The 12,805-nt window shown below is 41.6% G+C and overlaps 1 protein-coding gene and 1 pseudogene across 1 annotated transcript; both read right to left on the reverse strand.

Annotated features, from left to right (window-relative positions):
• Positions 1–1,793: 1,793 nt before the first annotated feature.
• On the reverse strand, positions 1,794–5,850 carry LOC104447479 (cysteine-rich receptor-like protein kinase 10). The gene is given in 8 exon segments (XM_039312105.1): positions 1,794–2,233; positions 2,321–2,471; positions 2,680–2,917; positions 3,093–3,303; positions 3,428–3,549; positions 3,669–3,806; positions 4,726–5,350; positions 5,353–5,850. Coding segments are annotated over 8 exon segments (1,995 nt in total). The 5' UTR covers positions 5,536–5,850; the 3' UTR covers positions 1,794–1,906.
• A 769-nt stretch (positions 5,851–6,619) lies between these two features.
• Positions 6,620–10,917, reverse strand: LOC120293177 (annotated as a pseudogene).
• Positions 10,918–12,805: the final 1,888 nt, after the last annotated feature.

The raw sequence follows: 12,805 nt of genomic DNA on the forward strand, positions 1-12,805 counted from the left end.
GCAGATACAGAGCCGCACGAGTAATAGAAATACCTACTGAGACCAGTTAGTAGGTTCACTAATTGGATAATTCGTTAATCCATGTACAGACATCCAGAGACAGTCTTCTATAAATTATAAACGACTAATAAAAAATGACCAAAGACATTGTCGGCAGGCTGACTTAGGTCAGTTCACAGTGTCCTAGACTGGCTACCAGGCTGACACCATACCATCACAAAAATGCTACTTGTCACCTTCAGGAGTATTGCAGCTGCTTTGACGTTTATTTCCTACAACTTGTCAAGAACGGACTCTCGGGTTTCTAAAATGGGATCAACAGATAGATTAGCAGCAGCATTCAATACCTCCACATCAAATAGCATTATAAATTTGACCAATTACGTTTATTTTTCGTTTTTCTAATTGCCAATTTAACCAATCACTTCCAGTCTGCTGAACAAGTAATGAATACGAAAAAGAAAGAGATGATTCCCGAGTTGTTTCGAGATAAAATCGAAGCCTAAAATAGGAGAAGCACACTAGCAGTAAAAGGACAGTGCGAAAGAGGTGTCCGTTTCACTTCAGTGAATTTAAATGGAGATAAAACTCAATTTTTCAAATACCAATTGAAACAGAGTCTCATTTGCTCAAGAAATATATAGAACAATCTTAAGCTTAGCTCATCGGGCTGAGGACCGAATTCCATCAATAAGACACTTGTTATGAACCAAACCTAATGCAATGATCTAAGAAACCGAATCTAATGCAATGATCTAAGCAGTATCCCTAGTTACCCTGTACCTTGTAAGCGAGGGTATTGCTTGGATCCTTGATGTCTGGTTACAGGGTAACCTCACCAAACTGCACAAAGCTTTTGCTTCCGTGTTGGGCCTGCCCCGCCTGCCTGCAACCCAGGTGAACTGACAGGACTGCATTTCTTATCTTAACGTGCTAGTGTCTATACGCCCAACATTCCCCAAGTTCCCATCAATATATTTGTCTTCCATAGAATGAGGGAATACCATTTTCTTGCTTTACATCTTGAAAATCTCAAGGTCCAGATTGAGCTAGGATAAAGCCTTTTAAGGACATGCCTAGGTCCAAAAACCATAATTTAATGTGACACTGAGAAAGTTACCTGCTAAATAGTAACACATAGATAATCACCTGGATCCTTTTCCCTGGAAAAAAAAAAGAAAATAAAAATTTACCACATTTTAAGCACATTTGCTAAAAAAAAGCTAACTAAAATCAATTCACTCGGGCGTATCACTATAATCAACTCAGGTTAGATCACTTAGGCGTATCACTATGATCAACTCAGCTCATTATGGCGTATCTCTACCCTCAGATATCAGAGACGCCAAATTTGCTAAAAACATCATAGAATCATCGCAATTCAAACTCGCACACCTCGTATTCATCGAAACTACTTTGAGGGAAGCGAAACAGTTAAGGCATATGAGGAAATTGGAAAAAGAAACCTGCTTGCGAGAGCGCATGATGACGGAGGCGGCTCCGAGGCCAAGATGGTTGGCCGATGGCGAAGCCAATGAAATCGAGACTTTGCCCATTTTGTTTATATCGATCGATTGGAGTATTTGCTAGTTCAGTCAATGGGCCAGAAGGCAGATGGTGGCGTGTAATGAATGGAAGAAAATATTAGGTAGGCATATTTTGCCATGTAGACAGTGCGTCACTCTACTCATTGCTCACCACGTCTTCAAGTGGACTCACATTTTAGATTTTTTCTCTTGAAAGAACGAGGACGGTTGGATGTCCTTACTATAAAGATTGAGAGACGGACAAAATAGAATGCCAAAAAGGTGCTTATTGATTGTTCATTAATGATCCCTGTGGATGGCCAAGGATCTCAAGGTCTCTGTGAGACTATCATAAAGAAAGACTCCACTCATATCACGATTCATCGAGGGTACACCTCAGTAACTGACATTTCATTGTTCGACCACGGCATAGACCTACTGGTGGATTCGTCCGATTCAGGCTCTTTCAACTGTCTCTCCGTGCTCCTTTGGAGGAAGAAGGCCGGTTGTCGAGGCTGTGAAAGCTTAACAGAGTGGCTGGTCAACATAAGGACTATGCTTGCCATGGTGGGTCTATCAGCTGGATCTTCCTGAACACCTAGTAAACCAATGTGGAGGCATCTAACCACTTCATCTATTGAATATGCGTTGCTAATGAATGGATCTAACACTTCGAGCGGTGTACCGGCTCTCCAATGCTTCCACGCCTGTAAAAATTATTTCAGTGAAGGAATTTCGACTTAATTAGATTGGTAGAGCATGATATTTGCCCTAATAGGATAGAAACAACTTACATAGCTGGCAAGATTTTCACCACCATCTGATTGGAAGAAGCAACTATTCTTTTTGCCACAAATGATCTCTAGGGTTAGAACACCAAAACTATAGACATCGGACTTTGCTGAGATTTGCCCACGCATTGCATACTCAGGAGATAGGTAACCACTGCAAACCAAATACATGGGTCGTAGCATCCATTATGTTATTATAAGTTGATAAAATAAGCAAGTCGCTAATGACCCACATTCCAATGAGTATGTACAAGGATTAGCATGTCCATGAGCATGGCGTTGTTTCTGATTCTTAGATCAACCAAAAGATAGATCATATAAACAAGAAATTATAAGTCATCTAAGAAAGAATTGAGACTTACAAGGTCCCCACGATGTGATTAGTCTTTGCCCGAGTTTGATCTGCTCCAAAAATCCTAGCCATGCCGAAATCTGAAATCTTCGGGTTCATATCACTGTCTAACAGGATATTGCTTGGTTTTAGATCACGATGAATGATCCGGAATCTAGAATCTTCGTGCAAATACAGCATTCCTCGAGCAATTCCAGATATTATCTTGTAACGTCTTGACCAATCCAACCGCCTTCTCTTATCAGGATCTACATATTTACACAATTAGAACCCAATTATTCTAAGATGATAAATTCTCGAAGAACTTTCATCATGTTCCCCAGAAGCTAGTGAGAGTTTCAACTTTAAGTTTATGTTAATCACATACGGTTTCTTCCATATAGAAAATGACAACTTAAGAGTCTATTGAAGTGTGGAATGTACCAAATAGAAAGTAGTCAAGACTTTTGTTCGGCACAAACTCATAGACAAGTAACTTTTCTTCTCCCTCTAAGCAAAACCCAAGCAGCCGCACAAGATTTCGATGTTGAAGCTTTGCTACCAAAGCAACTTCATTCTTGAATTCTCCAACACCTTGTCCTGAGCTTTTAGATAGCTTCTTCACAGCTATTTCTTGTCCATTCGGAAGCCTACCCTAAAAAATTTTCATTTGATTGCTTGAGTACACATGAATAGCTTCTGACCACAACTTCACATTGAAAACGTCAAAGATATTGAGATAATTTTATGAAACATTATATGAATCTAACAGATGATACCCGGAAAACTGCACCAAATCCCCCCTCGCCCAACTTGTTTTGATGAGAGAAATTGTTTGTGGCAGCTTGTATAGTAGCTAAATGGTACAGCAAGGACTCAGTAGTTGTAAGTTCACTTGTCCCTACACCACGAAACAACAGGAGATAGTCATTCACCGATACCATAGAACAGTGTATCTCGTGTAGACAGTTTGGAAATTCTATCCGAGTATGAGGCGTGTGCACGCCCGTCTTTACGTACCCCCTTCTGCTTGGACAACTTCATACGTCTTTGTTGTTTTACTCCGATGCCAAAAGCAAGCGACAAAGAGAAGTATGACAGCAATGCCAACCGGAATGGCCGCGGCAATGATTATCGTGGTCGATTTATTGCTTTTGCCTGCACAAGTGAAACCATCTCATAGGAGTGCATTATATTTTAGAAAAATAGATGCAAAAACAGTACAGACTAAATGATTCTGCTATCTTCAGGCATGGGATTTTATATTGTTAAAAAATGTCCTGCTTCCAGAGCAAATGTCTAAAAGAGTATTGTGGTACTTCATTTTCTGTCCATTTCACATTATGTTTTTCCCGTTTTAATTCTTATATCTTAGGATAGCACCGATCATAAATTTGGTATAAGCGACTAACTTGACTAAAAGTCCACTAGCAATGTCTTTCGTGTTAAAGTAGTCTAAGTAATCTATTCTCAAAAGTGATATCAGAATCTACCCTGTTTAACTGGCATGAGATTGAGACAATTGCCTGATCCACTTGGGAAAGTTTGCACCTAAATGTACCTCATCTTGACTTTAGGGTACAGAAGACTTGAATGAAGCATTAAAGTTATAAAAAAAAAATGGAAAACAAAAGAGAGAAAAGAATGGAAAACATTTAAGTAATTATTTGAGAAAGACATAATTTGCCAGGCAAAAGCGACAAAAACCAACAAAAGTAAAATCTTAAAAATCAAAGGTTCGACACCAAAAGAATATAACGCATTATAAACAACTAACAATATATAACGCAACTTACAACGCAAGAAAAATAGTTCATTTAAAATTATGAACTTTTTTTGTCTGATTACTTAACCAGTTTGTCAGGGACGTATCTTAATAAAATCTTTTATATTATTTAATAACGAAAACTCTAGTCCCCACCAGCAAATACACGGTCCACATTCGTCCCAAAAAATATCACAATAAGAATAGCTTGAAAGAATTTATCTACCGGATACAGGACGGACAAAAATCATCACCACAATCTATGAACAAATTATGTCTAAATCCATCTCCTCGATTCAATCAAACATGTACCTTTGGGTCCGTTCACCGGAGCAGGAGGAGAAGAAGGAAGCAAGGGCGCCGCCTCCACGGCCGAGGTATTATAAAAGGCGAACAGCTCGAACCTCACCGTGCAGGTCGGAGTGAACGACCTCCCTCCTCGCTTCCCCTGAGGTAGATTTGCGATCACCGCCCGGAGGCACGTGTTACAGTCCGAGCCCTTCAAGTCCGACGAGCACTGCGCAAGTGTGTACAGCTTCTGCGAGCTCGTGAAGCTCGCCTCCACGACCGCAAACTTCTTCCCCGATTCGCTGCCGGAAGCCCTCACCGCCACATCGTTCATGGCCTCTCCGAGCAGCTGCATAAACCGATCTGGTTCGGCGACGTCCCCGGTGTCCGGCATCGTGTATATAGGTACCGTCTCCATCACCGAGTAAATGGACTGGTCCGAGTACCTCAACATGCACTCGTCGTACCAGACCACGGAGGATCGCCTGTCGGGGCACCATCGGAGGATGTCTTTTGTTCCCGTAGCCACGCACTCGCTGCACGTGGCGGCGCCGATGTCACCGCGGCAGAGGAAGAGCCCGTAGGCACGGTCGGGAGCGTCCTTCCCAGCGGTGGCGTTGGCGAAACCGTCGGCGTCGCCGGCGGCGGCGCGGAGGAGAGGGAAGAGAGGAGGGCGTTGAGGGTGGATCGGTAGGTGGAGTTGGGAGCGACGAGCGTGGTGTTCGGGCAGTCGTGCTCTAGATAAGTAGGTGCGGCTTCTGTAGTACGACTGGAATTGCTGAGAAAATTGAGGAAGAGGAAGAGGGCGAGGGAGATGATGAAGCGAAAATTCATGGTCTGATGATCTTACTTTGCTTGCGGAACTGAGCATAGAAAAATCGTCGAAAGAAGAGGGGTACGCTGCTCTGTTCTCTCGGAAGAAGGGTTGGAAAAATGTTTAGAGGTACTAAACGCAGCCTAAGGAGTCGTTTTAGTGACGTGACCATAATTCAGGCTAAATTCACTCGAAATTGTACCGAGACTTACGTACGAGCCCAGAAGAGAGGTGAGACGACGGTTTCAATTGGGCAACGAAAGAAAGGGATGCATCCCTTTCGAAGAAAAATGAGTGATTTGAAAAAAAATATGAATGAATGGCTGTTGGTGGTGCCATTATGATTCAGGTGGGGAAAGATAATAGGATGAACGGTGAGAATGGTAGCCTTTTTGTCCTCGCACAAGGGTCATTTATCAAGGTCAGTTGCGTGAGTTGTATTCTCTTGTTGAGGGTGGAGACTTGACCAACCAGGGTCCAGATATATGCAGCTCTAATAATCTCAGTTTCAATTGATGACCGTGGTGACAGAGACCGTCCATGGACTGGGATCATGTAACTTTCTAACAAATTTTTCAAACTTCCCTCGACTTGACACGAGAAAACTTATCGGGTCTAATTGCACAAGGTAAGCGGACTCTACTTGAGAAAAAAGTAACAAGTGGTTACAAAGTTCCCCTTCGGCTGATGTGGCAAGCACTTATGTACTGTACACCAATCACGAACTGACATGTGTCAGTGACTAGCTCCACTTCTTGGAGGGCACGGCTATGATCTCGGATGAAAGAGACACATGAGAGGATGGTGGTGGAAAAAGCCAATCAATTATGGAGTTTGGCTGATGTGGGGCCGGCATCGGCTCACCGTGTATGGATCGGTAAGAGAGGGGGAGAGAGAGAGAGAGAGAGAGAGAGAGCGAGGGAGATGTTTGTTCTTGTGTAAAGATGAGGAAATGTACGAGCAGAAGGATCCGTGCTTAGTTGCTTCCCTCTCCATCAGTAATCAACCACCAATCATTATAATGAAGTAACTATGCAAGTCGATCTAAGGAATATATACGGAGGCGAGGTTTATGACCTCGATTTCTAATAAATGTGACGAAAATAAAGTGGTGCAAATTATGCACAAATGGAAAATATTTCCTCGTACATCATGAAAAGTTATGTAAAAGACGACGATTAATGAAACTAGCCGTTTATGTTCATTATTTCTTTAGACAAGGAAGAACTTATATTCCTCAATAAGACCACACACAGATGTACATAAATATAAACAGCCTCCCATGCCAAAGGTGTTTGCTCATTGTTCATAATTGATCTCGCAGGACTACTATGGATCTTATGACCAAGGTCTTTCGGTGACTATCGTGAGGAAAGATTTCTACTCACATCACCATTCAACGGGGGTGAACTTCGGTGACTGACATCTCATTGATCGACACTGGTGTAGACCTGCTGGCAGATTGGTCCGATTCAAGCTCTTTCATCGATGTCTCCGTCCTGCTCCGGAGAAAGAAGGCTGGTTGTTGGGGCAGTGCAAGACTAACAGAGTAGCTGTTCAACATCAAGACTATGTTTGCCATTGTGGGTCTATCCATTGGATCTTCATGAACACATAGTAAACCAATGTGGAGGCATCTAAGAACTTCATCTCTTGAATATGAGTCTCCAACGGCTGGATCTAACACTTCCAATGGCGTACCGTCTCTCCAATTTTTCCAGACCTAAAAAATAGTTCATTGAGAAAAAAAATTCAATACGTCAAATTTGCTTTGTTTAACAATTTCATTTAGTTATAGTCAATTTCTACAACTTACATAGCTAGCAAGATCTTCGCCCCATCTGATTGGTAGAAGAAACTATTCTTCTTACCACTAATGAGCTCAAGAAGTAGAACACCGAAACTATATACATCGGACTTCACAGAGAACTGCCCATGCATTGCATACTCAGGTGACATATAACCACTGCAAAACATAATGCATTAGCAATATAAGTATACATGAGCATAAAAAGTAGAGAACAAAGTTTAGCAATACTTACAAAGTCCCCACAATTTTATTGGTATTTGCCTGTGTTTGATCCACTACAACAATTCTTGCCATGCCAAAATCTGAAATCTTTGGAATCATTTCACTATCCAACAAGATATTGCTTGCTTTTAGATCCCGATGAATGATCCGAAGTCGAGAGTCCTCATGTAAATAGAGCATTCCTCGAGCAATCCCACATACTATCTTGTAACGTCTCGACCAATCCAATTGCTTGCTCTTTTCTCAGGATCTACATGTATGCACAATTCAAATGTGGGTATCTTTGCTTAATAAATCCTTTTAAATAGATTTTATGCGAACTAACTCTAGGCTCCAAAAGCTATGGAAACATTCAACGTAACTGGTGGCTACTCAAATGCTCCCTCAACAGGAAAAGCAATAGCTTTGGAATAAATTGAAATGTAACGTACCAAATAAAAAGTAGTCGAGACTTTTGTTCGGCACAAACTCATAGACAAGCAGTTTTTCTTCACCCTCCAAGCAGAACCCAAGCATCCGCACAAGGTTCCGATGTTGAAGCTTTGCTACCAGTAGGACTTCGTTCTTAAATTCTCCAACACCTTGTCCCGAGCCTTGAGATAGTCTCTTCACAGCTATTTGTTGTCCATTAGTAAGCCTACCCTGAAAAATGAGCATTTTGATGTCTAAGTACACATGAATAGCTCCTGATGACAACCTTTCAAAATTACCAAATCAAAAATCTTCAAATCTTTTCACACTAAAGATCTTGCAAGTGCATTTAAGCCATTCTCAATCTGCTTTCCGACTAACCATACCTGGAAAACTTCCCCGAATCCACCCTCACCCAACTTGTTTTGGTGAGAGAAATTGTCTGTGGCGGCCTGTATGGTGGCAAAATCATACTGCAAGGACTCGGCGTTTGCAATGTCATTTACGCCTACACAACAAAACAACATAAGATGGTCATTTCACTGAAAGCATTGAACAGTATATCCCGCGCATACAGTTTCGTCATTCTATCCAACTATACAGCATAGGTACGTATTTCATACTGCTTTGATCTTCTTGGACGACTTCGTACGGCTTGGTCACTTTCCTCCGCCTCAAACAACAAGCGAGGAAGAGAAGCACCACGCCCACGCCAACAGGAACAGCGACGGCAATGATTATCACAGTAGTTTTATTGCTTTTGCCTACATATGTGCATCAAAATCTTAATAGCATCAGTATGTGTTTATGACTACGAAATTTTAGAAACTGGAACTGCTACTATAGGCTAGAGGAAACATAAACAACAGAGAAAAACGAAAAATAAAAAGTGCGCTTAAAGAGCAAATGTCCAGAAGAAATTAAGCTGTAATTTATAATCTGTCCATCTTACAAAATCCATTCTTTTCCTAGTTCCCATGTGAGTGCACCAATTGTTTATAGGGGATTAACCATTAATTGGTTAAAACCACCTTTAACCAATTGTTATGTAAAGAATCTAATCTCTAAAGTGGACGTAGAACCTACCGTGTTCAACCGGTATGACTTTGAGACATATAATTGCCTGTGACCCACCGTCTTGACTTTATGGGACGAAGGACGTCGATGACGTATTTATTTCTATAACTTTTGGCATTTATTAATAATATCTTCAACACAGCCGCTCAACAGTTTCTTTAACAAAAATTTACAACAACACCTAACTCATCACTCAAAAAAAAAAAAGACAGGACCACAAGACCAGAGGATTTTATGTAATCGAAAATCATGTTTTCCTTCATCTAACCAATTACTCAGTACATATGTTATCCATATATTTTTGCTTGACAGAAAAAGATTTATGGTAATTAATGCTTCATGATTAATAGGATGGATAGACAAGACAATACCTTCCAAATCAAGATCTTGATTCAAAGCTAAAAGAGGAGACTTAGGAAAAAAAAAATTACATTTGACTCTAATAACAAGTATGCTAGAAATAAAGAGAAATTAAAAAGGGTAAGAACAAAAACAGGCGTAGGTGTTTAATGGATAGCTTATCTGTGTGGAATCAAAAGTTATTTATTTCCTTCCACTCATAATTTTCCTTTCAAAGTTGAAGATGCAAAAGAACACTTTTAAGTTTGGGAAGATTAACAAAAAGTTTGGAAGATTATAAATTATATATAATTTTAAATATCAGTATTTGTATCAAATATATTTTAGATGTTCGTGCTAAAAAGTCAAAATTAGACTTCATTCCAAAAGAAAAAAAGAAAAGAACTAAAACTTACAAACCAGAGAAAAAAAATATGAAAAATATACATCATCAATCAAATTATTGAAAGTACAGCGAAAGAGAATGAGACTCTGAAAAGCCCCTAGATTACATCCCAAAGCTTGATTTATCACCGATGTGTATTAAATAATTGACAGCACTTCATAGTTTATTTTTGTTAAAGAAGTACAATCGAAGAATTTAAACTATCAAGTAGCATTAGTACTTGCCAAATGAATAAATGCAATAGATGTTTCTTGTATAGAGGAAGACAAATAATAAAAACAAACGCGTACCTTTAGGAGCAGGAGGAGGAGACGGAACCTGGGATGGCGGAGGGGCCGGTGCCGCCAAAGCCGAGGCATTGTAAAAGGGGTATAGCTCAAACCTCACGCTGCAGCTCGGATTGAGCGTCCTCCCACCTTGCTTGTCCTGGGGAAGGCCCGCAATCGCCGCGCGAAGGCATGTGTTGCAGTCCGACGCAGTCAAGTCCGGCGTGCACTGCGCAAGAGTGTACAGCTTCTGCAAGCTCGTGAAATTCGCCTCCTCGACCGCGACTTTTTTCCCCGACCCACCGTCGGACGCCTTTGTGGCGACGTCGTCCATGGTCTGTCCCAGGACTTGCATGAACCGGGTTGGGTCGGAGATGTTCCCGGTGTTAATCATCTTGAGACCAGGCACCTGTTCCATGACCCCGTAGATGGACGCGTTGGAGTACCTCAGCATGCATTCGTCGTACCAGATCGTAGAGACTCGCTGGTTGGGGCATCTTTGGAGGATATCCTGTGTTCCGGTGGTCACGCAGTCGCTGCACGTGGCGGTGCTGACGTCTCCGCGGCAGAGGAAGAGCCCGTAGGCCCGATCGGGAGGGTTTTGGCCGGCGGTGGCGTTGGCGAAGCCGTCGGTGTTGTCGGTGGCAGCGGCAGCGGCGGAGAGGTTAGAGAGCAGGGTGTTGAGGTTGGATTGGTAGGTGGAGTTGGTAGAGTAGAGGGTGGCGTTGCAGTAATGCCATAGATAAGTAGGTGCAGATTCTGTACCCGAAAAATTGATGAAGAAGAAGAGGAGGCAGAGAGAGAGGGAGAGGGAGATGGTGAAGCAAGAACTCATTTTCAGGTTGATGAATCCCCTTGGCCTTGCGGCAGCGGGCAGGGAATTATGGGAAGGAGATGAGGGCAGTCTGCCCTCCTATGTATTTTTGTTGTGGGAACTATGAGAAATATTATAAATAGGAAGGTTATGAGATGGCGACACGTGTCCAGAGGGACCAATGTCAGGCTAATTTAAAAACTCTCCTCTCCTCTACTCTACTCTCTCCTCTCTCCACGCGCTTTCTCACTTCTGCCTCACCTTCACGCTCTCTCTCTCCTCTCCCCAGAGCGCGCGCAGACCGGAGGCAGAAGAGAGAGAGCGTGCAGCAAGGAGAGAGAGAGAGGAGAGAAATTTGGGTGCCGCATGCGATACGGATCGATCGCGTTTCAAGATCTTTCTGTTTGCTAGGCTGGCACACATGACAAGACGAGTACCAAATATTCTTTCAGAAAGTATTGGGAGAATTTAGCGCGTTCATTAAAATGAATCTAAATCTAGACCGTCTGATCTGGTAAATAATTATAATAAGAATAATGCTAGGTGCATCGGCGAAAATAATCTAAAATATGGGATTTAGGCTCCGTCGCACGTTTAATGTTTACACGCCTCAGATTTCCAATCTTTTGTCTTTATTATTTATGTTCAAATGGTGGGATCCAGTGGCTACAAATGTAAGCAAGGTCCTGCTTGTGTTGGAATCTTAACGGTATTAAGCAAACGACCTGCACATTGTCCTACCACAAATTTTGTTGACCTTAATGCATTGCTAAAAATATCAAAAAAATTATCGAAATATATAGGTTCGTTCTAATTAATGGCATATAGGTGAGAACTTGCGTTTGTTTTTCCATGGAGGGCTTGTTGTTTTTAATTGTTTCTTAGTATGTGATCAATTTAAACTATCAATCAGGCTAAGTATATACAATAATTTTCTCATGTATCATGTCGTTTATACATCAACATGCAAATGATGGATGTTTGGTCATATGGATGATTTATTAGACTACGGTCACCAAAGTCAAATCTAAGCAATTTTATGATCACATAATTTTTTTTAATAGGAAAAACGCAATGCAGATTAGGTTCAACAACACCGTTGAAAGCTTGTAAGGTGAAGCATCAGATTTTCTTCTAGGAAAATTCAATACAAGTCGGATTATTGCATGTTGAAATTCAAGGTCAAGTTATGAACGTCTACAATTTGGAATTGTGAACATGCGACATTTTTTTTTTTCCTTTTTGGGCAAGAGGAACCAGTTTGCAACCAACAACCTCCCGGTGATGCTAGTACAAGACCCACCACCACGGCGTCATTCTTAAGTCACCAAATAACTCTTTCGGCCTCCTTGCATTGCAAGGACTTCAAACTCCTCACCTCTCTTACGAAAGATCACTAAAGTCTTACTCATCTGAGCCACCACGGCCGGTGGTCTCCCATGCGACATATTTTATAGTTCTAAAACATATAATATTCATACCTTAGTTTCCGTAAGGTCCAATTTTTGACCAAGTCAAGGAAAACGGTGGGAGATTTTCCTTAAAGTCAAAAGAGCACTAAAGCGACAGGAGTTGGGGTGACTTGGTTGGGGAGAGGCGTAAGATGGACGGTGAGGATGGAAGATATCATTTCCCCTCGTACGAGGGCGTTGACCAAAGTCAATTGCGTGAATTGCGTTCTAATTTGGTCCACGTGGAGACTGGAAGGAAGAAAAGTCAAAACATGTATCCCAGTGACGTCATTGTAGAGAGAGAAAGAGAGAGATGGAATGGAAGTGATTTTGGTGGCCCTCATTTTCTGTGGCGGTCATAGCTTTGAATTTTCCACCAAAATTACGGTAATAATAGCAATACCTTGCAATATCAAAATTGATTTGTGCAATTCGATGCAACGATCAATCGGTGTAAGGAATGATCAAACCCTCTCAAACGTTTTGCTCGAATT

Source organism: Eucalyptus grandis, chromosome 5 (assembly GCF_016545825.1).
Source record: "Eucalyptus grandis isolate ANBG69807.140 chromosome 5, ASM1654582v1, whole genome shotgun sequence".
In the NCBI taxonomy this organism is placed as follows: domain Eukaryota; kingdom Viridiplantae; phylum Streptophyta; class Magnoliopsida; order Myrtales; family Myrtaceae; genus Eucalyptus; species Eucalyptus grandis.